The sequence below is a fragment of the Oncorhynchus mykiss genome, chromosome 1 (genome assembly GCF_013265735.2).
Source record: "Oncorhynchus mykiss isolate Arlee chromosome 1, USDA_OmykA_1.1, whole genome shotgun sequence".
Lineage (NCBI taxonomy): Eukaryota > Metazoa > Chordata > Actinopteri > Salmoniformes > Salmonidae > Oncorhynchus > Oncorhynchus mykiss.
This window is the reverse complement of record NC_048565.1, coordinates 73,646,034-73,673,265: the sequence shown is the minus strand read 5'-3', so window position 1 is coordinate 73,673,265 and position 27,232 is coordinate 73,646,034. Positions and strand designations below refer to the sequence as shown.

Here is a 27,232-nt window from a genome sequence, read left to right as displayed (position 1 = left end):
TTTGAATCATTTCAACTTGTATTTCTATATTTCAGGTATAGCTAGGCTGTCTGAACAGTGATATGGTCAGCCTCAAAGCCTGAGGGAACTGAATTAGAGTTGGAATTTGTTGAATTGTTGTGATAATATTGAGTTGAATGGAATTATCTCTGAAATTAAAGATTGATCCGGAACTTGAATTTAATTTAAATGGGATTTACAGGGAGAGCGATTTGAATTGAATTTCTGGAATTGATCTCATCCCTGCTATTTTATGATGACCAGTTTTCTAAATATGTATACATGTTGTATCAATGTACATCTCAATATAGTCTTTGGACATCGTTTTTGGATGGACAATATGATATCTGTAAATGGAAGTCATTATACTGTCCTAATTAGTTGATTCAAATAAGAATGTATGTACTGTATGTATTAATAATATGGACAAAGTACTGACCCCTTCAAGTGAGTCCCCTTGACATGATGGCAAGCGCTCTATAACAAACATATTCTTATAGCATGTCATGGTTTGTGTATGACGTCCTAATAAAAAACATAGATGGCATGCAAAGGGTGAATGCTGTTATTTTATTACAATGACATCACGTCTTGAATTCTGGATTTGTATTGGGATTGTGGGTAATATTACCCGTAATGCACATTAGGTTCAGGCCATAGCGCTAGATGGGGGTTTCATCTTTGTATCTGGACCATTATAGCATCTGTGACAGCATGGGCAGTGCCATTGAGGCAATCTCCATTTTGAAGTAGTCAATTTTCTTCTTTGCGATTGGCTGATCCCTCCTGATGACCCGGGTTAGACATGACTCGAACAAGGCCACCAAGAGGGTTCAGCCACCCAGTTGACTACATTAAAATGGTGGAAGCCCTCAATGGCGCTGCACATGCTAATACAGCATTTTGACCACTAGAGGACTCTGTAATTCTATATGGTTCAGGCATTATCATATTTCTATTTTCTTTGTTACTTTTTTTTTTTTTCAAATACCTACAGGCACAAAACTATTGCAAGTAATTGGATATTGAAAATCAACAGGGGTTGATTTAAAATATAACACGTCATGAGCCTATTGTTGTTGCATTTAGCTATAATGTGGGACATCTTATCATCCTGAACAAACATATGCATTTTTGAGGTCAGGTAAAGTGTATATAAGATGTTTGTTAATGGACATTTGTGCTGTAAATAAAACAATAATTATGTTAAACTATGTTCTTGTTTGTTCTTACTAATAGTATTTATTGTTATTTGTAGAATTTACTTCAAGGTACAAAAAGCTGGTCAACATCAACATGACAAGAGTCCATTTCAGTGCAGTTTTCTTTTCTCCACACAAAATACATTGCAATAATTTTCAATACATGGCTTGACAAGGAATAAACATTTATTGAAAATTAAGTTTTCTGAAGTTTTAATGAAAATAAAGAATAAATGACAATTGTTGTTTTGAGTGGTTCAAAAGTGCCCAAGTAACACTTAAACGTTTTGGGTGAAAAATACTTTAATGTTATCAATAAAGCTAAGATCCATAACTATCATTATCTTTTTGAAAAGTACATTTTCCCATGAGTTCCCTTGAGAAAAATAACTAGAGCTTTATTAAGAAAGGTAAACACGATACACCCACATACTAACTAGAATATCAAAGAGTGCAACCACAACCATGACCAGCAGCCAATGTATCACTCTACTTCAGACTGTTAAACACATTATTTAGTGCAGGGGTCTCCAACCTTTTCTAGCATGAGAGCTACTGTACTTCAAAACTATTTTTTACTTTCAAATAGGCACATTCTTCTCTTCACCTGTCTTCCCCGGGTCCTTGTTGTACAATATATGTGTTTTCTAGTAAAATAATGGTTAATAAACAACTCTAAGGGGCCCCATAAAATTGCTGTATTTTTGTATTATGTTTTTTACTCTTAATATTAGAGTTATTCATAGAAAAATAACCACAATTGATGTTTTGAGTCCATGTCAATGCTTAAATCACATCAGACGACTAATTTTGAGGTCTGGAAAAAAAACATACATTTAGATTTTTGAGTGTAATTACCCTTTAATTGCGCATTTAGAAAGATAGGAATGTCTGAGTCTATCAATGTCTATGTTAGGCCTACTTCTGCAGCACCTCATGGCAGAGTAAAAAAAAAAGAACACCCAATTGATACGAATAATCATTATATATTTCTGTCAGGTAGGCAGAAGGTTTTTGGGGAAAGTCTGTGTACCCACAAGACGGTTATCATTACTAGCATCGCTAACAGGTTACATACAGTGAGACACATTTGTGAACCATACAGACAGAAGTGCAATATTGCTTGAAATTAATTGCCAGATATTGTGTTATATTTGGCTTTTTAAGCCAATAGTGGCTAACCAGGGGTGGGATAATGTCAATGTGGCTTTGATTGGATGGTTGCCAGGAGCTTTATGTTTATGACAGTTTGCAATGGAACATATTTTAAAAAATCCATGTACTTTCAGAATTACTTGGCGACCTACTCATAGGTGGGCTGCGAGCTACTGCTAGCTCGCAACCTATAGTACCTGTCGGAGACCTCTGCTTTACTGCCACTATAACATTTCCATATCATCCATTTTATTCACACTCAAAAAAGAAACTGTAATTGAATAGGCAAGCAGGCATATTCTAACGTAATGTATGATTTTGACTATGCACAGGACAGAAGAGCTGAATAGAAATAAAGCTTTATCTGATAGATCTGGTTAAGCTTAAAACACCTTAAACACCGATGCTCCGACGCCGACGACCAACCCTAACTTCACCTGCACCTGGAAAGAAAACAAGGGAATGAAAAACAGTTGCTGAGCTGCACGTGATTTTGTATCACAAAAATCCCAAATGGTGCAAGCAAAGTGAAATGTTTACCTTTCTCTCCCTTCTCTCCTCTGTATCCATCCTGACCATGTAGTCCCTGCAGTCCTGGAGGGCCTGGGCGACCCATCTCGCCTGCAGATAGATATACCATAGTCATGTTATGTCCTAGTGTCAATCCCTGTTGGAAATGTAATTCAACAGTGTGACCCTGTAGTATGACTACCGTACCTCTGTCTCCTTTGGGTCCGAGGTACCCCCTGTCTCCTTTCGGGCCAGTATTCCCTGGGGGGCCAACAATGGTGCCGTGGGCTAGAGCAGAGAGTACACGCCATGTCAGAGGACAGGAGGCAAGGCCACAAATCTTTTCAGCAAGCATTTTCTTAGCAATTATTCTGGGTACCACAATTCAATTCACAACTGTGCATTAGTTCAGTATTTAGAAAAAACGGAGAGTTTGCCCCAAATCTTACTTCTAAAGAAGTCCATGAGGTCAGCAGTCACGTTGCCGTAAGCTCCAATGACACGGCTATACCCGGGAGGTCCAGGAGGCCCAGGGGGTCCTGGGAGGCCTTGGGACTCCCAGGAGCCTCCTCGCTGGTGACTCTCAGACAGGATGTCCTGCAGTAAGCCCTGGTCTGGAGGATCAGAGGATAGACTGTTTATATACTGTCTGTTTTAACCTAAAAGGTCACAGCACCGTCTAAGCCACTGTGCAAAGTCAATCAAAGCCTCAAACCCAATCAAGTCTCAGCACTTATACTGTAGAAGCACACAGTTACAGAGACACGCTATTGCTAGTCATTCACTCACTCTTGATGTAGTCTGTCACTCTCAAGGCAACGTTGGAGTAGTCTAGTGGCTCTGTCAATCTCCCAATGTCACTCTGGCGCCGCTCAAGGTCAGAAGAGTAACGTGGGTCACTCTGGGCATAACTCTGACGGTTAGTCTGAACCCCACCAGGTTCTCCAGGGTCTCCTTTGTGACCACGGGGACCCTGAGACCCAGGAGGACCTGGTTGGCCAATGAAGGAGTGCCGTATACTGTCACCTGGGAAATAACACAACAATAGTTAATGTGATGTAGAGTGTCAGGTTAATATCTATTCCAATGGATAGGGAAGAGGTCAACACACTGCTGAGGTACGCCTGGAGTTCTGTGCGGATGCTTTCTCGCTGGTAGTTTCCTATGTTTCTACTATCTCCATAGGAGACTACTCCGTGAGAGTTCCCTGGGGGCCCCTGAGGTCCTGGGGGGCCGGGTGGCCCTGGAGGACCACTGTACCCAGAACCTGAGATGAGACAGAGACAGATGTCAAACCTTCATGGTCTTTGTCGACTGAGCGCAGAAGGATGGAGAACCTCTTAACTGAACCAGACTCACTTTGTAGGTAATGCTGGACGTCCTCTATCCTTAAACCCCCTGAGGCTGAGCTCCTGTAAGATGACCCTCCTGGGGTACCAGGGGTGCCTGGGGGTCCCGGGATACCTGGAGTACCAGGAGGACCAGGGGCTCCAGCAGAGCGCCCAACCATTGCACGGAATTGTGAATCTTAGAAAGCGGGAAAGTAGGAAGAAGACAAAGAGTAAGCAGTAAATCAAACGTGTTTAGATGATCATAAACACAAGATACCTCTGTAAATCCCAGAGGGTGAGGTCTTACTTTGCAGGAGTGCGGAGATGTCACTAACACCGCTGAAGGAGCCAGGTAGCCCTGGAGGCCCGGTTGCACCCGGAGGTCCAGGCTGCCCACCACCGATCCCGCGTTCTATAATAATAATTTAAAAAACGCCATCCACAAGGTGAGAGATTGAAGCCTGGTCCATAAGAAACCCAAAGACATTCATGTTACCCATACTGTGCGTGTGTTTTGCTCCAGTAGCCCCTACTTACCGTTCATGATTCTGAAGACGTAGGTAGCCACTTCCTGTGGGTCGTAGTTTGCCGTACTGCCTCCTCTGGCTGCTGGTCCTGCTGGGCCTGGAGGTCCGGGTGGGCCCATTACATATCGCCGTACGTCATCCCCTGAACCAATCAGTCAATCAATCAATTGTAAGTATTTATACTTTTTTTTATTTGCCCAAACATAGTTTTTCCAGGTTTTTATTTTTGTACATTCTAGACACATATTACATACATGGCACTTTTTTTCACAGTAGTTACAAAGTAGAAATTACATAGTATACATTATATATTGAATATATATTATTCAGTCACAACTATCAACAGTAAGTTGCTATGGATAAGAGTCTGCTGAATGACCATGCAAGTACTCACTCTGTAGCATAACAATGAGGTCGTTGACAGACATTGAGCCAGAACCAGAGCCAGAGGACCCAGGAAGTCCTGGGGGGCCTGGAGGACCCTGAGCACCACCGCCGAAGCCTGATCCTGAACCTGAGACAAGACAGTACAATCATTAGGCTGCTTCCACTCTTCCACAGAACTACAAAATTGGACAGGAAAGGAACTTACGCTGCAGATAAGCAATGACACGAGAAGATATGTCCTCCACAGAACTAGAGGATCCAGAGGATCCAGGGGCTCCTGGGGGTCCAGGGAGGCCACGGGGGCCAGGAAGACCAGAGGACATACTCCTAGCATTAACTGCAAAGGACAACCAGCACAGGTTAATCTAAGTAGAGTAGCTCGTCACGATATTTCATGTGGGAATTATTACTTCATGACTTAGTGTTCAATGTGCCTTAGAAGAAGACTCTTACTTCGGAGATAGTCGTTGACATACTGACGCAGATCAGGAGGAGCAGAGGCTATGCCTGGAATGCCTGGGTGTCCGGGAGGACCCGGTGGACCAGGAGGACCTGGGAACCCTGAGCTGGCCGCCACAGTGCCTGTCAGAAATTAGATAATTAGATACAACAGTCTTTATTTAATGAGAAGTATCTGCATTCATGAAATGATCGGCTATTTAAAGTTGTGCACATTGCTTCAAAATTGGTTGTTAAACACAGTCGTGGCGAAAATTCCCATTAACTCCTCATGTCTAGTTTTAACCCAGCCTTAGTTGAACAAGCGGATGTTCGGCGTAATCAACGGACTTCCCTACTAACGGGCCCTTCGGAACGCTCCGAATCGGTGACGGAAAACGGGGTAAATTGGTACTTCAAGGGGTCCCTTGACCCAGCCGGTACTCCTTGGAGATCACTGTGTTTGAAAATGATGTAAGGCGGCCAGTGGCAAAAACTCCCTATTAGTCGGGCCCAGCGGAGAATCCCTGGGAGGACCCGGCTCCTTGGAGTGGCCCTTCCTCTGAAGCTGTACTGGGTCAAGATAAGAAGATTTCACCAGTGGTACCCAACCCACTAGCGGCACCTTTTTTTCGGCTATCAGGAGGTGCATCCTGCATTACTTAGCTCACTTCGCAACCTTTTTTCCCTGTGGTGTCCGCTCGAGGTCCAGGTTTTTGATTTGTTCTCACTGCATTTGTCACCATTATCAGGTGTTGGGGTCCTGTCTACAGGCCCCTTTGTAAACACATTTGTACTCATCACCTTTATTAGGTGTTGGGGCCCGGTCTGAGGGCCCCTTAATTTATAGATTTCTTGCCCGCTATATATCCATTTTTATTGCTTACACGGCCCCATAGCTTGGGCCTTAGACTTCTCTTTTTGCTCCTCACCACAATTGGGTGTTGGGGTCCTGTCCAATGGCCCCTTTGTTCATACATTTCTTGCCCGCTATAAATGCATTTTAGTAGCTATATTATGTTGTGGCCCTCCGGTTGTCTGCCGATTTTATTTTGGTTTTTAGTTCCCATTTCTTGTGTAGTATTGTGTTTGCTTGCCCACGCTTCACTATTTTCCGGGGCTTTTCATTTTAAACAGTCGGATTCCCCTGGTCGACACCAGTTCTAAGTCAGCTGCTAGGCGCCGGCCGAGGCAACCCGCCAGAGACCCCACGTAAACGAGGCCAACGAGCACTGTAGCTGGGGAGATCCGCGAGAAGGGCCCAGCACGCGTCCAGAGTCGCCGCTGCCAACCACCAACCCAATCCCCACCGATCCACCTTCGGCACGCCGACAGACACCACCCAAATGAACCCCCATAAGCAGCCCCTTGCGAGACCACAAACGAGAGCCCACAAGTTGGACCGCACAACGAACTTCCAGCAGTGGCGAGAGAAGGGAGGCGGAGCAACTGCTCCCCCAGCCGCGGCTCGAGCGCAGCCACGCTTCGCAACCCAGCCCCGACCGACCCAGCCCTTAGAGCCAATCTTTATCCTGAAGTTACGGATCCGACCTGCCTACTTCCCTTACATTGTTCTAACATGCCAGAGGCTGTTCACCTTGGAGACCTTGATGATCTAAGTGTATCTAATGTTGTGGGTGGAATATTGACAGCAGGTCAAAGATGAGTGTTTACCTCTTGCAGAGCCAGGAAGACCAGGAGAACCGGGAATTCCAGGTTCGCCTTGGAAATGTGGAGAACAAGACAACTAGTTATTTCAAAGACTGAGTCTAGACCTGTTACTTTTACAGGCACCACAACCTTCAGAAGCTAAGTGTATTTGTTTCTAATTAAGATTCCCAAGTTTTGGTAGTTTACCTTTCCGTCCCTCTGGTCCAGGAATCCCTGGAGTCCCTGGGGGCCCAGGTGGCCCATGTGTTCCACCGTATGGTGATGCTGTGTGGAACAAAAGAGCAAAGCAATTAATCAGAAATAGTTTGTCCTACTATACATACTTCTAGACTTCTGCCCGTTAACAATGTTTTGACTATGGTCTATAGCAGTGGTTATCAAACCTCTCCTCTGGGCCCCCCAGCCGTTCCATGTATTTGATCTATTCCAGAGCTAGCACCCCCTGATTCAACTTGTCCACTTATTATCAAGCCCATGACTAGGTGAATTAGTTGAGCTAATTTAGAGATGAGCTAGTCTGTGGGTCCCAGAGGAGAGGTTTGAGAACCACTAGACCAGTGGTAGACTATGGTGGGCCACAATAAATTCTCATTACTGGGTCAATAACCTCCTGTATCAGAGTTGGTCATGTTTTTTTTCAATCGCTGTTGGCTTAGCCTTGAGTTGGACCAAGATAAGCTCACCTCTTTCAGAGCCTCCTCCTGGTCTTCCTGGGCTCCCTGGTAGACCAGGCTGGCCTGCATCTCCTACAAGGGAACATGGGACACAGGGATGAAGGACAGAGGATTAGTGTTTCCAATGGGAACAACCAATGTGGATCCAGATAAGTAGTTCATTCTGTTATATGAATTGATTTCCACCCAATGTAGCTTTTTAGATTGTAGGGGGACAGATCACATACCTTGGTTTCCTCTTGGTCCTGGTGTACCTGAAGTAAGAATATTTTTTAAATACTTTTAGATGAAGATCATAGGACTAGGAGATTACATTTGTGATGATAAACAGAGCCAGTTTAGAGTATGCTGTCAGTATGCATCTGCAATGCCTCTGAAAGGCAGGTGAAAGGTGTCTGAAAGGCCTACCGGGTGATCCTTTTGGCCCAGATGGCCCGGGTGGTCCAGGGGGTCCAGAGAAGAATGTTCCTGAAAGAATTATAGTGACAAGCACAACATTACAATGCAGCCAAAAAAAGCTCTACAAAAATGTAGGGTCACTTCTTGAACTCGATTGCGTTATGGGTTTGGTCATGTAAGTCATGTTGTTACGCACCTGAATTGGGTACAAAGCTTCCTGACTCTCCTTTCTCTCCTCTAGGACCAGGTCTGCCATATCCTGAGAGGCAGAAGCACCAGGAAAATCATACGATGACATCAAGACTCAACATTTAGCCAAATCAACAAACAAAAAAAATCAGTAACTTGTGTATTGTTGATATTCATTCTTAACATGGACACTTCTCACAGGCTTACCTGGCTCTCCTGGGGGACCAGCTGGTCCTGGGAGTCCTGATCTTGAGTCACCTGCACGTCCAGGGGCTCCAGGGGGTCCAGGGGGACCAGGGGGACCTGGTTGTGCAGGAAGATTGAACTGTCCTGGATGAGGATATCAAGAAGAACCATGAGGTTACACAAGCATCTGACTGTTTTATCCGCAACGTTATGTTTCACTGTGTTGGACTCGAGTGATACTTTTCAATGTGTGCATGCTTGGGCAATAAGGCAATAAGCATTGCTCGAGTCCACAGTGTCTTCTATAACATGCCATTTACATCAAAAATGTTGATTTGGTTGAAAAAATATGAATTTATCCTTTAATTAAATTATAAGCATCATTGTAATGAGTACTCACTCTCAGCTCTGGATGAGCTGACGGTTTCACTGGTTTTCACTGAGATACCTGCCTCTCCCTGGAGTCCCTGAATACCCATCTCACCCTTCAGCCCTCTCTCACCTTTAGGACCTGGGGAAATAAGCATACATACAGTACGTCCAGGACTCTTGGCCAGAAAATAGATAGCATGTATAAGACCAATACTTTAGCTATCCACAGATCCATAGGTTATCTGACTTACCAGACTGGCCAGGAAGACCAGCAGGGCCAATGGGGCCTGAGGAGATTGAAAAGTTGTATTAGAAAACACTGTTGTGTTATACATGTCATTCATATTGACCAAACCAACATAGGTTCACAGCTAGGTCAACTACGTACCGTAGAAACTACATGGTATCGCTATTACAACTTTGTTATGTTGTAGTTGTAACAAAACACAGTGCTACAAAGCTAAACAGGAAGTCTATGTCTGACCTGATAACCCTGGGGGTCCGGCTTGACCGGGTGCTCCGGGGCTTCCTGGGGGGCCGGGGATGGCCACAGAACTGGATCCCCCTGAGGAATCACCACAAGCAGTTTTAGGTACACACTGACAGTCATACAGATGTATAGCTACTGTAAACACATCGCCGCTGTTCTGCAATAGTCAACCGGTTACCTGCATTGATGATTCTTCCTGGTTCTCCTGCCTCACCTAAAAGAAAGTTACACAGTCATCACAATATCAAAGTTTAAAGCCCTCCATTTTCTAAAAAAAATGTCAGCTGTTTTACCCTTGGCTCCTGGTTGTCCAGGATTCCCTGGTATTCCTACAGAGGGAAGAACACTTTAGAGGAAAACTGATGACAAGAGTGATGAAAAGACTTCACTTGAGCTTGTCGTCATAATTCTGTTATTACACTAAATCCCAACTGCAACAACATACCTGGTGGCCCTTGAAGCCCGGGTGTTCCTATAGGGAGAACGATCAGTTAAGATGCATTTCAATCTTCTCTTTCAAGTGGATACAATGTGATCATTTTCTGTAGAAAAGCCAAGTCAGGATGAACAGGAATGTAAATAAGAGAGGTGTTCAGGGAATATTTTAAGCGTGACACAGTAGCTTACCTGGTAGGCCTGAGTCCCCTGCAGGCCCAGATGGACCTCTGATCCCTGGTAACCCAGTAGGACCGTGATCACCTGAGGATGACATCATCGTTATATAGGCCTATTGTACGTAACACTTGATGTTTTGTTTCCTGTCTTTTTACATAGAACATATTATTTCCTCTACCTCTTTGGCCTTTGTCACCATCAATTCCAGGAGTTCCTGTTTGAGAATTAAATAAATGTATTAAACCACGTTAAGCTCTAGAATGAGTTTGGGGAGAATGGTAGAGATTCAAAGCGCAGCCAGCCAGCCACTCACTCACCTGCAGATCCTTTGGGTCCTTTCTCTCCGGCTGGTCCTGGCAAGCCTGATAGTCCTGGGTCACCTGAGGGAAAAGACCGTTGATTGGAATACAGTACCTTCAATGCCAGATGCTGCATCATGGGTCATTTAAATACTGAATATGTTGCTTGGGATGAAAGTGCCTTTCGTATATCTATATCACGCCAGCTACGCACCTGCGGCACCACGAGGTCCTTTCTCACCATGATCACCTATTATAAAAAATAAAGGTTACTACTGTATATCATATGGGAAAAACACAGGCATGTTACTGACTCTCTTAGTGGCAGTGGAGGCTGGTGGGAGGAGCTATACGAGGACAGGCTCGTTGTAATGGCAGAAATGGAGTGAATGGAATGGAGTCAAACATGTGGTTTCCATATGTTTGATGACCTTTAAGTTTTTATTGAAGACTCATCAATTCAGTAGGTCCTATGATTGAGTGTAGTCTGGCCAAGGGGTGTGAAGGTGAACGGAAAGGAACTGGAGCAACGAACCATACTTGCTGTCCCTGCCTGGCCAGTTCCCCTCTCTCCACCGGGATTCTCTTCCTCTAACCCTATCACGGGGGCTGAGTCACTGGCGTACTGGTGCTCTTCCATGCCGTCCCTAGGAGGGGTGCGTCACTTGAGTGGGTTGAGTCTCTGACGTGATCTTCCTTTCCGGGTTGACGCCCCCCTTGGGTTCGTGCCGTGGGGGAGATCTTCATGGGCTATACTCAGCCTTGTCTCAGGGTAGTAGGTTGGTGGTTGAAAATGTCCCTCTAGTGGTGTGGGGTTATATCCTGCCTGGTTGGCATTGTCCGGGGGTATTGTCGGACGGGGCCACAGTGTCTCCCGACCTCTCCTGTCTCAGCCTCCAGTAATTATGCAGCAATGGTTTATGTGTCGGGGGGCTAGGGTCAGTCTGTTATATTTTGAGTACTTCTCCTGTCTTATCCTGTGTCCTGTGTGAAGTATGCTCCCTCTAATTCTCTCTCTCTTTCTCTCTCTCTCTCTTTCTCTTCTCTCTGAGGACCTGAGCCCTAGGACCATGCCTCAGGACTACCTGGCCTGATGACTCCTTGCTGTCCCCAGTCCACCTGGTCGTGCTGCTGCTCCAGTTTCAACTGTTCTGCCTGCGGACATGGAACCCTGACCTGTTCACCGGACGCGCTACCTTGTCCCGGTTCTGCTGTTTTCAACTGCTGTCTCTAACTCTGAATGATCAGCATTGCTTGATGTTTGGGGTTTTAGGCTAGGTTTCTGTATAGCACTTCGTGACATCGGCGGATGTAAAAAGGGCTTAATAAATACATTTGATTGATTGAACGTTTGATTGATTTGACACACCATTTGACACGGTTTAATTTATCCCATTCCAGCCAATACAATGAGCCCGTCCACCTATAGCTCCTCCCAATAGCCTACACTGCTTAGCGGTCAATGAACAGTTCAATGTTTTCCACTGCCAAAAGTAAAACCACACAATAGATTGTGTCTCTATGTTAACACATAGTTCCTAAGACATACCTTTGATTCCCTGAAATCCAGCAGGACCCCTCTCCCCTGTAGCAGAGAAAATACATGATTGAACAGTTCAATACTAGTATTCATTAATTCAATCAATGATCTCTGGATCAATTAGCCCCACATAATGTAAGGTCATACTGTACCCTTCGGACCAGGTAGTCCTGATTCTCCACGGAAGCCTTGAGATCCTGGTTGGCCTAGAAGCATATACACAATAACAAGGTTTTAACCTTTCACTGAATGCGCTGTGGAATAATTCCAAAAGGTCAACGCACACTTAATTCAAACTTTCATGTAGGCTACTCAGAGTTTATATCTCAAGTTAGGATTTAGCCCTAAGTGAATGAAGGAGACTGACCTGGCGTACCAGGAGTACCCGGAGCACCCCCTGAGCCTGGAACAGATATTTAGAAAGGATATTAGAAACCTGATAGAGTGTATGCAATACCCTTCATTTTGAAATACACTTCAGAAGCACGATGTTGTATGGCTACCCTCAGTTTGACATTGGTAGTATACTGTAAAGAAGCCAACTTAACCAATTGCTTAATCAGAGTTATTCTGTGAGTTGAGGGGGACTTAAAAACAGTGGAGGTTGCTGAGGGGAGCGCGGCTCATAATAATGGCTGGAACGGAGCAAATGGAATGGCATTAAACACCTGGAAACCATGTGTTTGAAGTATTGGATACCATTCCACCTATTTCGCTCCAGTCATTACCACCAGCCCGTTCACCCCAATTAAGGTGCCACCAACCTCCTGTGCTTCAAAAGGACAAGAATCAAGCTAATGTGTTCAAGTTCGTTTACTCAAAAAACTCTGCTCGAAGTGAGCTGAATATGAAAAAGCTGATTGAGTAAAATTACAAATTCATGTTTGCCTTTGGAAGGGAACGCTGTAAAAAAGCCATTATTGACCCATGGCTTAATCAGCGTTATTCTGTGAGTTGAGTGGACATCAAAAGGACAATAATTTGAGCTAATATGTTAAAGTTTGTTTACTCAACAAACAGATCGACGTGAGCTGAATTTGAACAAATTACAAGAATTACTATTTCATTTTTGCTTAAAACCACAAAAAAAACATGCCCATCATTATCATATTTCCCAGCATACTCTATTGCAGGTTGGTTTTCAAAATTGCTTGTTTCAATACCTGTGTTTTTGTATATACATTGATTGGTTGATTAATCTTATGCTACAGAAACATACATTTTTCTAAACTACTCCAATCTGTTAGTAGTTGCAGTTTATATTAATCTTCTCAATGCAGGTTGAGGGTGATTAAAAGTTCCAGTTGTTGGATATCCTCACGCTGACTGGATTCCAATAGGAATAACCCATCACTTTGTAAACCAGCATAATATGACTTGCAGGTTTGATGTGGACTGTTAAAGAGTTTCAGACCACTGTGTTAGGTGGGTCAATTCAATGTCTATTCCACGTTGGTTCAACGTAATTTCATTGAAATGATGTGGAAACAATGTTGATTCAACCAGTGTGTGCCCAGTGGATAGGATCTCAAAGAAAGACCTTATGATATACACTTAGTATACCAAACATTGAAATATGCAAATAAGTTTGAATAAATTCTCAAGTTGAAATGTATGTTCACTCAACCTAAAATTTTAAGTTGAGTGAACATACAATTCAACTTGAGAATGTATGTTGGTTCAGCTATATGCCCAGATGTTAAGCCAACTCGCAATCCTATTGCAGCTGGTTTCCTTACAAATATACATTGAATCAATATTTTTTTGTTACAGTGTAGAGCATATCTGTCAAACTCATTCCACAGAATATCTGTGGGTTTTTGCTCCTCCCTTGTACTTGATTGATGAATTAAGGTCACAAATTACTAAAGAACTCCCATCACCTAGTTGTCTAGGTCTTAAATGAAAGTAAAAAGCAAAAACTCACAGACCCTACTGTAGGTCCTCCATGGAATGAGTTTGACACCCCTGGTCTAGAGTGAAGCGCTATTGTGTTTATGATCCTCTCTGAGACACACAGTCCCACTCTTAGCCCTACCTTTGGGCCCAGCCGGGCCGACTGGACCAGCAGGACCAAGAGATCCTGATTCACCAGGAGAACCTGTGAGAACAAACCCACATTGATGATCATTTAACTCTTTTTTTTACCTGGAAAGTGAACCATGTGAGTATGCAGTCTATATAAATTAGGAAAATCTAAATTCACAACCTACCTTTCTCCCCCTTCTCTCCAAACCCTGAGGGTCCTGGCTCCCCTCTGGGCCCTCCAGGCCCCTCTCGGCCCCTGAGCCCTTGTGGCCCCTCAGCTCCATGGTCACCTACACACACATGCACACACATGCACATGTATAAGCATACACATAGTTTGACTTGTAACCCACTTGTTTAAATGGGTCCATATTAGCTTTTTGATAAAAGCTGGTTACAAAATGAATCAACACAAGTAATAATAAAAAAAAAGGTTAATGTTATTGTACCTTGACTTCCTTTTTGTCCTTTGGGTCCTTCGTGTCCTGGGTGACCAATGGCACCTGGAGGACCTGAAGTCAAAGGTGAGAGGTCAAAAATGTGTGACATAAGTACCAAGTTATTCTTAAAAGTCATACTGTACTGTCAATTAAACTAGTACTGAACCAGCATAATGGTAACTTCCACATCATACCCATTGTCCTTACCTGGCAGTCCTGGGAAACCATTGTCACCTGAAACAAAGAAAATGACGTTTACACACTTGGTGACAGCGAACTTCAAATTAAAGTACAATAAATACGTTTATTTTTTAAGTCTTAAAAAAACAAACCTTTAGTTCCATGATTCCCTGCATCGCCTGAAGCAAAGTAAACAGAATACATGAAACAAAGCAGAAAGAGCAATGAGACAGAATAACTCCTTAAAGTATCGGTGTAGAGACAGAATTCTTTGAATATCCTTGGATTACACAATTGTCTCCATTGTTTGTACTCACAAAATACACATACTGACAATATTTTCACAAGAGATCTTACCTTTAGTTCCCGGCTCTCCTCTGTCCCCTTTCATTGAAGAGGTAAGAAGGGCTGTGAAACAAAATAACAAAATAAGCACACATTTGGGAAGAAAATGAATGCTCAGTGAATTCAGTAAATGTTTAATGTACATATACCATAAATGGTGAATGTATTTCTTACGTTCGAGTTCTAGTCATGTTCATGTGTGTACAATACCTCTGAATGACTGAGACTGCATCTCAGCTCTCAGTAGTTGCTGGATGGTCCTCTGGAGGGCAGCATTGTCTGTGTGCCCGGCGATGCCAGTGCCCGTGCCAGTGCCCATCCCCATGCCCAGGCTGGTATCCAGGTTCAGGGTGTTGTCGGAGCGGGCCGCGCCCCCAGTGTCCATGTAGGTGCCAGACTGGGGGTTGTGGATGTCGTTATTGGAGGCTGACAGGCGGCTGGCGTGAGCAGCGGTGGAGGTGGTCTCCAGAGCTGCCACTCGAGACTTCAGATTCCTCACGTCCTCCGCTGTGGAGGGACACAGAGTGAGAAATGTTTCTAGAGGTAAAGATGATTGTATACAAGTTCACTATGTTCGGTATCTCTACATGTTTTGACTATATTGTGTGCATTGGTCCTAGTTAACTATACAGATGTAGGATCTTAATTGAATCACTCTTTTGTTGCTGAGAGCTTCGTGATTTACATAAATTCACTGAAAACCCACACAAACACACGGTTTTATTACAGTTTTTTTCAACTGCTAATATGCGTTGGTCAAAACTGAAGTCACATTGTCAAAACTCATCACACAGTCAGCGAAAAAGAAGTGCATGTGGTCCAAACTGTGAATCATTTTTCATTGCTTTCACACAAAATGCATTCAATGACCACATTCTCCGAAATCCATGAATCCATCCTCTTTTCACATTCATTCTCCACCACCTGCAAAACTATATATTTGCAGCACGTTTTCAAATGCTAACACACTGTTTCCAAAACTGTTAAAAACACATTCAAAACAGAATGATGGCAAATGTCGCACAGTTCTGCAGTAAACATATAAACATATAGAAAATCTCAGCAGAATAGCTGATCATTCCAAACACAGCTGATTGTAATTTTAGCTGAAAGCCTACCCAAGTGTCCTGTTTTTAGACTCGTTACCAAACAGACAAAAGAGGACGGCTTCGAAATCATTTAATTTGTAAATATAAATATGGATCAAGGAAGACAGGTTGGTGGGGAAAGAAGAGTGGCAGAGAGAGGGAGAATATGTGGAGGACAAAGGAGAGGAAGACCAAGAGCGGTGGTCTCTGATGGGATAAGGGCCACAATTATTGACCATGTTGTAAACCATGGTCTCTCTTTGAGAGTGGCCGGTTTCAGGGTGCAACCAAATCTGCAGCTTTCAACAGTTGCATCAATAGTATGAATTTTCCGGCAAAACAACAGGTGAGATGTGCATCCAATGATAATTGAACTACATACTACAGTACAATACAGTATGTTCACATTTTTACATGTATTTACATTTAGAAATATATTGATTGTTTTGTGTTTTTCAGTAGGATCCAATGGTTGCCTCCCACAAGAGGGAGAGGCAGAATATTATTAGATGGGCAGGAAATTTCCATTGTTGACATGGTAATTGGCAACAATTCAATAAAATGGCGGGAAATTCGGGACAGAGTGCTGGCAGACTAGATCATTTTTGGCAATGTGACTACGGTCAGCAAAACGACAATTGCCAGAGTCCTAGAGAAACAGAAAATAAGGATGAAGCAGTTGTTCACTGTACCCTTTGAGAGAAACGGTGAACCTGTGAAAGAACTCCGGTATCAATATATGGTTCAATAACCAAACAGGGTACACAGCTATTCATAATGTCAAGTACTGTAAAACTGTGTATTTACTGTATTTTAAAGAGTAATGGAGATGGAAGCCAGGCAAACTGCACATACATTCATCTTTGTGGATGAAGCTGGATTCAACCTGGCAAAAACACGCCACAGGGGAAGAAATGTGATTGGACAGAGAGAAACCGTGGATGTCCCAGGCCAGAGAGGCGCTAACATCACAATGTGTGCAGCACTGTCCAATGATGGTTTGTTTTTACACAAACCACTCATTGGCCCTTATGATACAGAGGCTCATGTGGTCTGGATGACCTGCATAATCGACTTGTGCCGGTGAAGGAGAGAGGGGCAAGAAACTCCCCTAACTTCGTTGTTGTGTGGGATAATGTGGCATTCCACCACTTTGCTGCAGTCACAGACTGGTTTGCTGCACACCCCAAGATGTCAGTACTATTCCTGCCTCCATACACCCCCTTCCTAAACCCCATAGAGGAGCTTTTCTCTGCTTGGAGGTGGAAGGTTTATGACCACCATCCACATGACCAGATGTCCTTACTAGATGCCATGAATGCGGGGTGTGGAAACACTTCTCCTGAAGACTGCCAGGGTTGGATTAGACATTCCAGAAGATACTTCCCAAGATGCATCGCCAGAGAAGACATAAGATGTGATGTTGATGAGAACCAAATGACCACATGTAGGAGAGAGGGAGAACTAGAACCCTCAGAGTACTGTACAGTATGAGTGATTATACTATACATGTTGTTCTTGTTTGTAATTATTATTGCAGCCCTGGAATTTCAATAATAATTTTTTTGTATCAACTTTTTATTTTTCACCAGTAAATTACTATGTGCAAAGATATAGAAAAATAAAGGCTACTGAAGCAAATTGCTGCATTTCTGATGAATTCTTGTTACATATACTTTAGTACAGTCAATAAAGTGAAAAGATGCTATTCTTATTCCATAATCAAATTTATGTGACAAATCATTCAAACTTCAAAGAGAAAAGTTCATAATTTACGTAATGCTCCCTGTTAGTGTTTTTTAGGTCAGTGTGTTATGAGTGACAATGTATGCTTTCTGAGTGAGAATTGTTTTGAAAAAGTGGCTTCAGTATTGACAGATGCTTGTTAGCAATTGAAAAAACTATAACAGTATTGCACTTTTAATGTAGCCTACTTTTGTTCTGCTAATAGCCTAACCAAACCTTCAAATCCTGTTGCTGCAAGATTATTTTACTATGACCATACTGGTCAAATTAGGATCCTACATCTATAGGTCATAAGGTCAGGGGAAACTCTTGTCCCTAAACATGACTGACCCAGGGCAATGAGCCCAAAGAGCAGGCCCAGGAGCAGCAGGGAGAGCAGGAGCAGTCCTAGCAGCCACTTCCACCAGGAACAGCAGGAGTCCTCACACCCACAGCAGCCCCCACCTCGTCCTCCGCTGCTGTAGTAGTCCCCCTCTTTTTGGATCTCTGACAGGGAGGGGGAACAGAGAATATGATGGGTGGGTTATGGATGAAGTGTGAGATACAAATGGCCAACTAATGATATATTTAAATCACAAATACCTGCATATGTTGCTTTGTCTTTTGTTGACACTAGGGGTGATCCATCTACGGGATAAAATGGTGATGTATCAGCAGCATTCTCTTCACTGTGTGCATGTGTGGACGTGTTTAACGAGCTATACTTGTGGGGACCAGAAGTTCCTACAAGAATAGTAAAGAAACAATTTGACCAACTGGGGACGTTTTTACATTTCTAGGGGGTTTAGGGTTAAGGTTAGAATTAGTGTTAGGGTTAGAATTAGGTTGAAGGTTAAGAGCTAGAGTTAGTTTTAGGATTAGGGTTAGGAGCTTGGGTTAGGTTTAGGGTTAACGTTTTCAGGTGTGTGTGTGTGTGTGCGTGCCTGTGTGTGAGTGAGTGAGTGCACATATAAACATGGTGCTTACAGTATGAATTGGACTCAGACTTCAGAAGGACTGGTGCAGTCTCACTGTAGCTGGACACCATCTTCTCCTTCTTTAGAGAATCACCAGACAGTGAACCTGTGATAACATACACAGAAGTTAATATCACATCAACATTACAAAGCAGTGAATACTCTGATATTGAAGGAGCTGTCTTACCCCCAACACTGCGAACACTGCTAGTGAAGTGTTTTCCACTGTCTTTTGTGAGGGTGAGCACCTCAGTATCTCTCTTGACTGGAACATTCTCCTTCTGCAGCACAAGGTACTTTAAGTCTTTCCTGTATGCGTCATCAGTGTGAGACCTCAAAGCGGACACTATGGAGAAACACAAATAGTCCTTTAAAAACATAAGTTGCCATAAACATGGTTCTCTAATTCAGTATCACGAAATCTATACATTAAGTTCAGCAATCCTCTAAACTCTAGACTTACTTGCAGAGGTTGACACTCCGGTGCTGACGAGACCACCACCATTCGATATGTTCTTCTGCACTCCATATCCTGCTTGCACACACGCACGTACGAATGCACACGCACACACACACACACACACACACACACACACACACACACACACACACACATTGACACACACACACACATACACACACGCACACGCACACACACATACACACATACACGCACGCACGCATGCACGCGCACGCTCACACACACACACACACACACACACACACACACAGTGTTAATTTCATGAGTGTCTAAGTCTATTAAAATGTATACTCTCTGTAGGATGAGGAGGTTCTACTACCATACCTGTCAAAGTGCCTGAATGTGCGTTAACTCCACTGGTGGTGAGGACACTACTGGACATGGGCGCCAAGTTATTCTGGAATCCATACACTGCAGCAGTCACAGACAACACACAGAATTGTACTCAAAGCTGTGAGGCTTTATGTCGAAACAGAACATTTGCTTTACATTTTCTGAAACATGAGAGAATGCACTAGAAGAGCGCTTGCTAAACTGTGAGGTTAAGATATACACCCAAAACAATTTACTGAGTTCAGACGAACCAATAAGAATCATGAAAAACATACAGTATGTAGTACCCAATATAGCTAAGTGGGGGGCGCTTTTCTGAAGGCAGCATCTGCCGTCTTATTGGATATAATTGAACTGGATCCAAATTTGGTTGCCCTAACATCATCCAGAGTGCTGCTCAGTGCTCTCATTGGTTGTCTCACCTGACAAGGAGGAGGGTGAGGTGGTGTTGAGCAGGGAGGACCCCAAGCCTGGAGACATGTTGTTTGTGTTACTATGGTAACCGTATGCGCTGCTGCTGTTGCCAGTGGCAGAGGAGATGGGCAGCGTAGAGCTAGTCCAGCAGTAGGAAGAAGGTAGGCCAGAGTCCAGGGTAGTGGTCTCATACTGCCCAGAGACTAGAGGGACCAGGGAAGAAAGAGTCTGTAAATTGAGGCTTTTTATATGCCCCAATAGGAGGAGGTAGGGGGACAGCAACAGCAAAAACCATCTCCAGCCATAAATCTATGGTAAACCATAAATAAATATAACCTAACCATCTGACTCTTGATCCTGCAGGTGTGTGTTCTTGTTTAGCATGCTGCAAGTGTGTGTACATGGTCTGTGTGTGAACTGTGTAGCTTACCTGACTGGGAGGCCTGGGTGACGATCTTGGCCTCGACGGTGGCCTTCCTGGGGACAGGCAGGGTGGAGGAAGCGGAGGAGCGGGTGGGGCTGACACTGTTGGAGCGTCCTCCCTTCACCAGCCTCTTCACATCATCCAGCTCAGTCCCTGTGTGGAAGTCAACTGAGTCAGTAATGTTATTACTGAAATGGTAACCTCACATCACAACTGATCCACCAGATCAAAATGAATCAACTAAAATGGTGTACAAATAGCTCTGTCAGATAAAAATAAAACTCCCCATGCTGCTATTCATTGCCACGCAATATCTCAAAAACAACATCATGACATATATTTGATGAATTGTGTCTAGAAACAATTTCCCTGAAGACATATCAACTCACATCTGCCAGCACTGGGAGAGGCACTCTGCAGTCTGGCTCTGATTTCACTCTCTGGAATATCAAACACATTATTATTATTAATAATGGTGTTTTATAGTCACCTTGTCATTATCAGTATGACAGGTGAGGGAGGAATAGAGGTGAGAAAGCAGAAATAAATATAAGTATTGGTATACCTCTGCTCTGGCTCCTCCCTATTCTAGTGGCACCTGACCCTGCTGAAAAGAAATACACATATTGATATTATGTAGATTTTGACTAAATTGGATTTTATTGAAATGTCAGTATGATCTCTATAGTCACAATGTAGCTACAAAAAATACTCCTATACATAATTCTAAAATGTATTGATATAAAACAGGTACCATAGTCTTTCCGTGTAAACTCGGGGGAGGAGTTGCCACTTGAGCTTCCTGAATGAAAACAGGTCAAGACAGATTAGTCATTTACACTAACACACATTTAGAAGCTGCACATACACGCACGCATGCACAAACACACACACACACACACACACACACACACACACACACACACACACACACACACACACACACACACACACACAACAAAGGAGGCTGGTTGGAGGAGATATAGGAGAACGGGCTCATTTTAATGGCTCGAATGGAATCAATGGAACGGAGTCAAACACGTGTTTTATGTGTTCGGTGTCATTCCATTGATTTTATTCCAGCCATTACAATGAGCCCGCTCTCCTATAGCTCCTCCCACCAGCCTTCTCTGACATACACACACACACACACACACACACACACACACACACACACACACACACACACACACACACACACACACACACACACACACACACACACACAATCAACAGTGTGATTGGCTGGATCCTCCCTTACCGTCGTAGCCTCCTGAGCGACTGGCCATACTCTTCCTTTCCAGGAAGCCAGGGGAGAGACCCCCAGGCGAGGCAGAGCTCTGGGCCCTCCTGGAGCACCCTGACGAGCTGCTCTTTACTTTTGACCCGGGGCTTCCTCCATACACTCCTCCATAGCCTGAGCCACCCCCACCTCCACTGCCAACACCTCCGCCGCCTCCTCCACCTCCCCCACCTCCACCACCTCCCCCTCCACCACCTCCCCCTCCACCATCTCCACCACCCTCAGAGTAGTCCCCCATGTAGAACCCTGATGAGGAGCTGGATCCTCCGGCATTGACACCCACAGAAGCTGGAGGGGCAGAGAGCATGGGTTAATCCCCCTAAGTATTTATAGTCATAGCCTAATGTCCATGTTCCAGATTAAAAATGTACAAATTAACATTTTAACAGATCTATTCTCACATGAGGAAAAGTTAGTTCCACTGCTGTTCTGGGTTAAAATGTTCTTTTCCAACCACAGGCCTCCAGCATTGCTAGACATAGTCCTGTGGGTACTACTTTTTGATCCACTGCCACCCTCTGGTAGATAAAGAGATACATGGCCACATTCTTCAACAGTTCTTTCAATGTGTTAGAGCAGTCCAACTCTCAGAATTTTCACAAAAAGATAGTGTGAAATGATAATCAAATTATTACAAAATCTGCATTACCAATACCTTTAATCAAACAATTTAACAGTTTGAGGGGAATTTTAAGAGTACAGAAAACTTACTTGGAGGTAAAGATACCAATCTACTTGTCGAGGTTGTAGTTTCTGTCACAACTGGAGACAAAGAGAAGAAAATCACTTACAAATGTTATTCAATTTATAAGATCGTATATCTGTGTTTGGTTATCACATTTTACAGTCACAAATAGACACTTGAAAAGGGTCGATTTGGGATTCAGCAGAGGATTTGCAATAACTTTAAGAAGCCACTGGGTGGCACCCTGTATCTACAATATCGACTGTCCAATTCAATCAATTCAAACAAAAACATTGCACTACACCTCCCTGGGCTCCACCCTTCCCCAAGCAACAACCCCCTCTTGTGTTCAGGATCTACCAAATAGGTGCAAGGAACATAGTGATGATGACTTCACCCAGCCCACTAATAGCCTGACTGGAGATAATTGCTTTCATCCAGACATTTCACATCTGTGTATTAAAGGTGGAATTAGAATGGTTTGTTCAGACAGGAATGGAAATGGATATGCAACTGGAAACACAGTAAATCACATGACTAGCAGTTCATGACTATCCTAGATCTCTACTATACAATAGACGTAATAATAAATATCTCAACAAGGTCGACATTAGAACTGTAAGAAGGCAATTCTCACCCTTTCCCCCGGAGCTTCCTCCTGAGTGGTTTCTCTTTCTTGTTGTTAAATCATCCATCCCATGTTATCTGGTGAAGTGAGACCACATTTAGGGAAAATAATATGTCAATAGCATTAGCGTATTAACTTGACTTCAACAACTGAACTAAAAAGCTTTTAGTTGTGTGGTCTAGCATTTTTTTTGTTACCATTGTATTTTTTTTGCTAAAATTAAAGGTTAACGATGAGAATAAACAGCTTAATTTCTTAAACCAGTAACACTCTCAAAAATACAGCGCACAAGCCAAGTATATGTCTGAACACATACTGTACTCATTCATTTCATTTTTATATTCCTGAGGGCAGAAAATCACCTCCCGCAGTCACTCCTTTCATGAAAGCACTTATAGATACAGCTCATTATAAACTAGATAACCTCAATTGATCTCAAATAACAACATCAGTGATAGTTTACCAGAGTATTAAGTGCAGATTAAACACAGACTGATAACATTTGTTTTGCTTTTCAAAGAGTTATCAGCTAGCAACTGCAACTGATCATTTTACAGTAGATACTGAAAATTGGCCTATTTAAAGTTTCCTCTTAGTTTAGTTAACATGCACAGCACAGCATTATCATTCTTACAATATAAATTATAATCACACAAACGGTTCACAGGCCTACTCCGACAAATCTTAGCCGTTGCACCAAGAGAGCCAAACCTCTTGACGAGGTTGCTACAGTAGGTGTTGGGTTAAGGTCACTACATTGTAGAGGACCTGGATTTTCAGATAGGCCTTCTCGTGCAGGCATTACATGTTACACAGAGATCATCCATAATTATTGTAGGGAGTAGCCTAGTTTGGTGTTTTACAAGCAGATTCATTAAGCTTTTTGAGCTTCTACTATTATTTTGTTTGCTGTGTTCGTTAGAGGCATTTACACATTTACAGCCAGTGCATGAAATTGAATAGCATAACTACTTCGCCTACCCCAGGAAAAGCCCTCAATTCCCAAAAGGAGATTATGTACGCCTGAGCAAGCAGCTTTTGAATGGGCCTGAGGCCTGGGGTAAAATAACTTTGCAGTCTTCTTTGAAGATCCCATGGTAATCAAAGAACAAAAAACCCTGGTGCATTGTACTGTTCTGAGGACACAAAGGATCATCCTTTCTAACTGTGGCTTGTCTCTCTACCACACCCAGATCTATAGAATGCATCGGAGACTTTGGGCATTTTGAAAATCAGTTTCAGACCCCTATCTACAGACCTACTATGATTTAATATAATTTCCATTTCATTAGGTTAGGCGTAGCTTCAGTTTCTTTGTCCGCATGCTCAACTCCAATTTCCATGGTCAAAACTGAACGTGCTAAAACAGGGACTAGAATACCTGCTATCATTCTAAAATAGGACATAAACACCGCACAAACGGCACATCTCAGAACAAGTTTTTGGTCATTGAATAACGTAGCTACATCCCTGTTAGACTGTTAAAGCAATAACATTCATTCTGTATGACTGCTTATTATTAGTCTATGCCCGTGAGATAAAAAGGCTTAGCCTATGTAAAAAAAAAAATATTTAAAAAAGAAAGAATAACAAAGCATTTGTTTCATTAATTAAGCGATTCTGTCACAATTTTTTAGCTCTTCAATTTCTTCAATAGAAAAGGTCCTATGCCTCCCATAAATGTAGTTGCAACAATCAAAATACAGCAAACCCAGAATTTAGAAAACCTGCAGGTGCGGTCAAACAACAAAAACATTGATCATCATGAAGTGGACGTATACCTGTACATAGTGTCTCAACCAAGGAACTAGACAACAGACAAAATAGTCCTAAAGAAGAAAGTGATACACCAATCTCTAAAATGATAGGTGTCCTAATGCCAAGGTATTTAAAGTTAGTGACGCCTAAAGCCACACAACCATAATTAACCTGCTGTCTTTGTGTCTTGGGGAACTGACTAGCCTACCACCTACCTTACAGTAATTTACAGCAACAAACAACAGCTAAATCAACATTTTTCTCCCAAAAAGTATTTTTGAATTATCAGTGCAATATGCACTTTTAAAACCTGCAAGTTCATCAAACAGTCAAACAACAAAAATATATCATCATCAAGTGGACCCGTGGCATACCTTTAGTGTGTGTCAATAGGAGAATCTTCAGTCAACTTCTGAAGAAGATAAATAAAATCCACTAAGATAGTCCAACTGATATCCGTCAGGTAGTGAATGTTGTTGATGTTACTGTTGCAGGGTAGTGAAGTGGTTTGTCCTTATACCTGCCTCTTTTTTTATTTTCTCTCAACTTTCTCAGGCAAGTCATAACAGGGCAATGGGCTTTTGTCCCAATCCAACCACACCCATCACCGTTGCTTGGCAGGTAACAGGTAGGCTACCCAGCACGGCTTGAAAGAAACAGTGCCCTCGGGAATGACCAATTAACTTTTCACACTCAAAACATGTGCATACTCGGAGATAGGAGTTTGAGTAGTGTCTAGATATTCTAGAGCCTTTAACTGTTAAAAAGCAAACCAAGAATCTGCTTTTGGATAGTTTTTCTCTTTTCTGGACTGACATTCTACCTATTTGACTTTATAATTCTAAATGAACTTTTTCAGATTTATATACATTTCACACGTACGCACGCACGCACGCACACGCACACACACACACACACACACACACACACACACACACACACACACACACACACACACACACACACACACACACACACTAACCTCCCATGCCTGGACAAGACCTACTTTAATACTGATTTCAAAGTTACAGAAACATGCAGTTGAATTGAATGGTGCCGATTTATGATGGTGAAGTTGTTTCCCTACAGGGTCTTATAAACTGCCTCATATAGACCTACTGTGTGTATAAAGTTCCACAACCTAGATAGCTATGCTTTGTTGATGATTGAGAATAGGAAAAGGAACATTTGATAACAAAGGCTCAGTGAATTGTGTGTTCTACCAATGTCCATTGAGTCCAATATAACAAGATGGAGCATGTGCAAATGCCTTTTCATTGATTCCTTATTGCTGTGAGGGGGAGGATGGAACAAATGAGGATGTTTCATTAGGAGGGCTGCCCAGGATCCCGGCAGTCACAAGTCTTCTCCTCTGCTGTCCTGAGGGGTTGGTTGGCTGCCACCCTGCTCTCGTCGGGTGGGTACCAGTCTCCACCCACCACACCCTCCAGAAACAACCACCCACCCTGCATGACTCACTCCGGGATACACCTCTTAATCTGCAATTATCACTGAAAACTCATTGTGCTCTTCAGCTTTTGAATGATGAATGATTCACAGGCTTGAATGATGCATTGCTGAGAAATCTGTGTTTGCTCCGAATCGGCTATTTAATGTCAGAAAAAAAGTGTGGTAGAAGTTTTTAAGTGGTTCTTCACATGCACTTGGTATTTGGATGCCATCAGCTTCTTCACTGATAGTTACCATAAAATGACACCGGTATTTTTATTATAATATACACAAAGAGGAACTAGTGATTGTGGATTCATCTTGCTTACACAGCATCTTAACCGATGAATTATAGATAAAGATACAGGAGAAAGTGATAAACCCATCCCTAAAATTATAGGTGCCCTAATTCCAAGGTATTTTAAAGTTAGTGATGCCTAAAGTCACACAAACATAATACGCCTGCTGTCAACACCACCACTTACTTTACAGTAATTAAATGTTGCCTACCAGACTACTGTAACATGAGTGTCAGAAAATGTGTATGGGTAAAGCCATTTGAATACATTACATTTTGATTTAAAAAAAACTTTCCATACATGTTTGCCCATGTTGGTCAGAAAGTGACCTTTTGAACCTGAATGACAAAACATGTAGGAGATAAATGCGGTCAAAGTTGACCAATATTGCATTCACCAACATACCATGAGACATGTATCTTCATGGAAAAGATAAATGGTTGAGTTTGATATAATTGAAAAGCTTACAAACAGGGTTGTCAAACTACTCCATAATTTAGTTTATAAAAATGTCTTTAACCTTTAATGTCAATTATCTAAAAATGTGTGAACTCATTTTTTGTTTCATATTCGAATACAGTACCAGTCAAAAGTTTGGATACACCTACTCATTAAAGGGTTTTTCTTTATTTTTCCTATTATCTACTAGGGAAGACATCAGCACTATGAAATAACACATATGGAATCATG

The 27,232-nt window shown here is 42.8% G+C and overlaps 1 protein-coding gene across 2 annotated transcripts; it reads right to left on the bottom strand.

Moving 5' to 3' along the window:
- Positions 1–958: 958 nt before the first annotated feature.
- On the bottom strand, positions 959–25,323 carry col17a1b (collagen, type XVII, alpha 1b). Of its 2 annotated transcripts, none has more exons than XM_021611215.2 (55): positions 25,169–25,323; positions 23,046–23,113; positions 22,435–22,485; positions 22,125–22,241; positions 21,682–22,011; positions 21,175–21,222; positions 20,986–21,027; positions 20,810–20,860; positions 20,427–20,573; positions 20,005–20,199; positions 19,574–19,660; positions 19,232–19,303; positions 18,956–19,114; positions 18,779–18,874; positions 18,395–18,439; positions 18,143–18,298; positions 15,189–15,485; positions 14,991–15,041; positions 14,786–14,812; positions 14,661–14,687; positions 14,463–14,525; positions 14,199–14,303; positions 14,024–14,086; positions 12,353–12,388; positions 12,138–12,191; positions 11,995–12,030; positions 10,660–10,695; positions 10,464–10,526; positions 10,325–10,360; positions 10,159–10,230; positions 9,977–10,003; positions 9,825–9,860; positions 9,710–9,745; positions 9,526–9,606; positions 9,293–9,328; positions 9,070–9,180; positions 8,691–8,813; positions 8,491–8,553; positions 8,304–8,363; positions 8,123–8,149; positions 7,905–7,967; positions 7,408–7,485; positions 7,225–7,272; positions 5,566–5,694; positions 5,318–5,449; positions 5,120–5,239; positions 4,736–4,867; positions 4,506–4,610; positions 4,227–4,394; positions 3,979–4,134; positions 3,657–3,893; positions 3,317–3,481; positions 3,075–3,155; positions 2,898–2,978; positions 959–2,800 (listed from the first exon to the last, which is right to left on the bottom strand). In XM_021611215.2, exons 2-55 carry the CDS (start codon positions 23,101–23,103, stop codon positions 2,751–2,753), a joined length of 4,965 nt encoding a protein of 1,654 aa, XP_021466890.1. In that variant the 5' UTR covers positions 23,104–23,113; positions 25,169–25,323; the 3' UTR covers positions 959–2,750. The 2 variants fall into 2 exon arrangements, with proteins under 2 accessions (XP_021466890.1, XP_021466893.1); XM_021611218.2 differs by having other exon boundaries at positions 19,232–19,300.
- Positions 25,324–27,232: the final 1,909 nt, after the last annotated feature.

Bases quoted from the DNA above. Each gene is read 5' to 3' on its own strand.
- col17a1b (XM_021611215.2), bottom strand. From the start codon at position 23,103: ATGGATGATTTAACAACAAGAAAGAGAAACCACTCAGGAGGAAGCTCC. The intron at 18,440-18,778 runs GTAAGCACCATG...TTTATCCCGTAG, and splicing joins GTCTGAGTCCAATTCATACT to ATGGATCACCCCTAGTGTCA. The intron at 5,695-7,224 runs GTAAACACTCAT...AATTTCTGACAG, and splicing joins TCTTCCTGGCTCTGCAAGAG to GCACTGTGGCGGCCAGCTCA.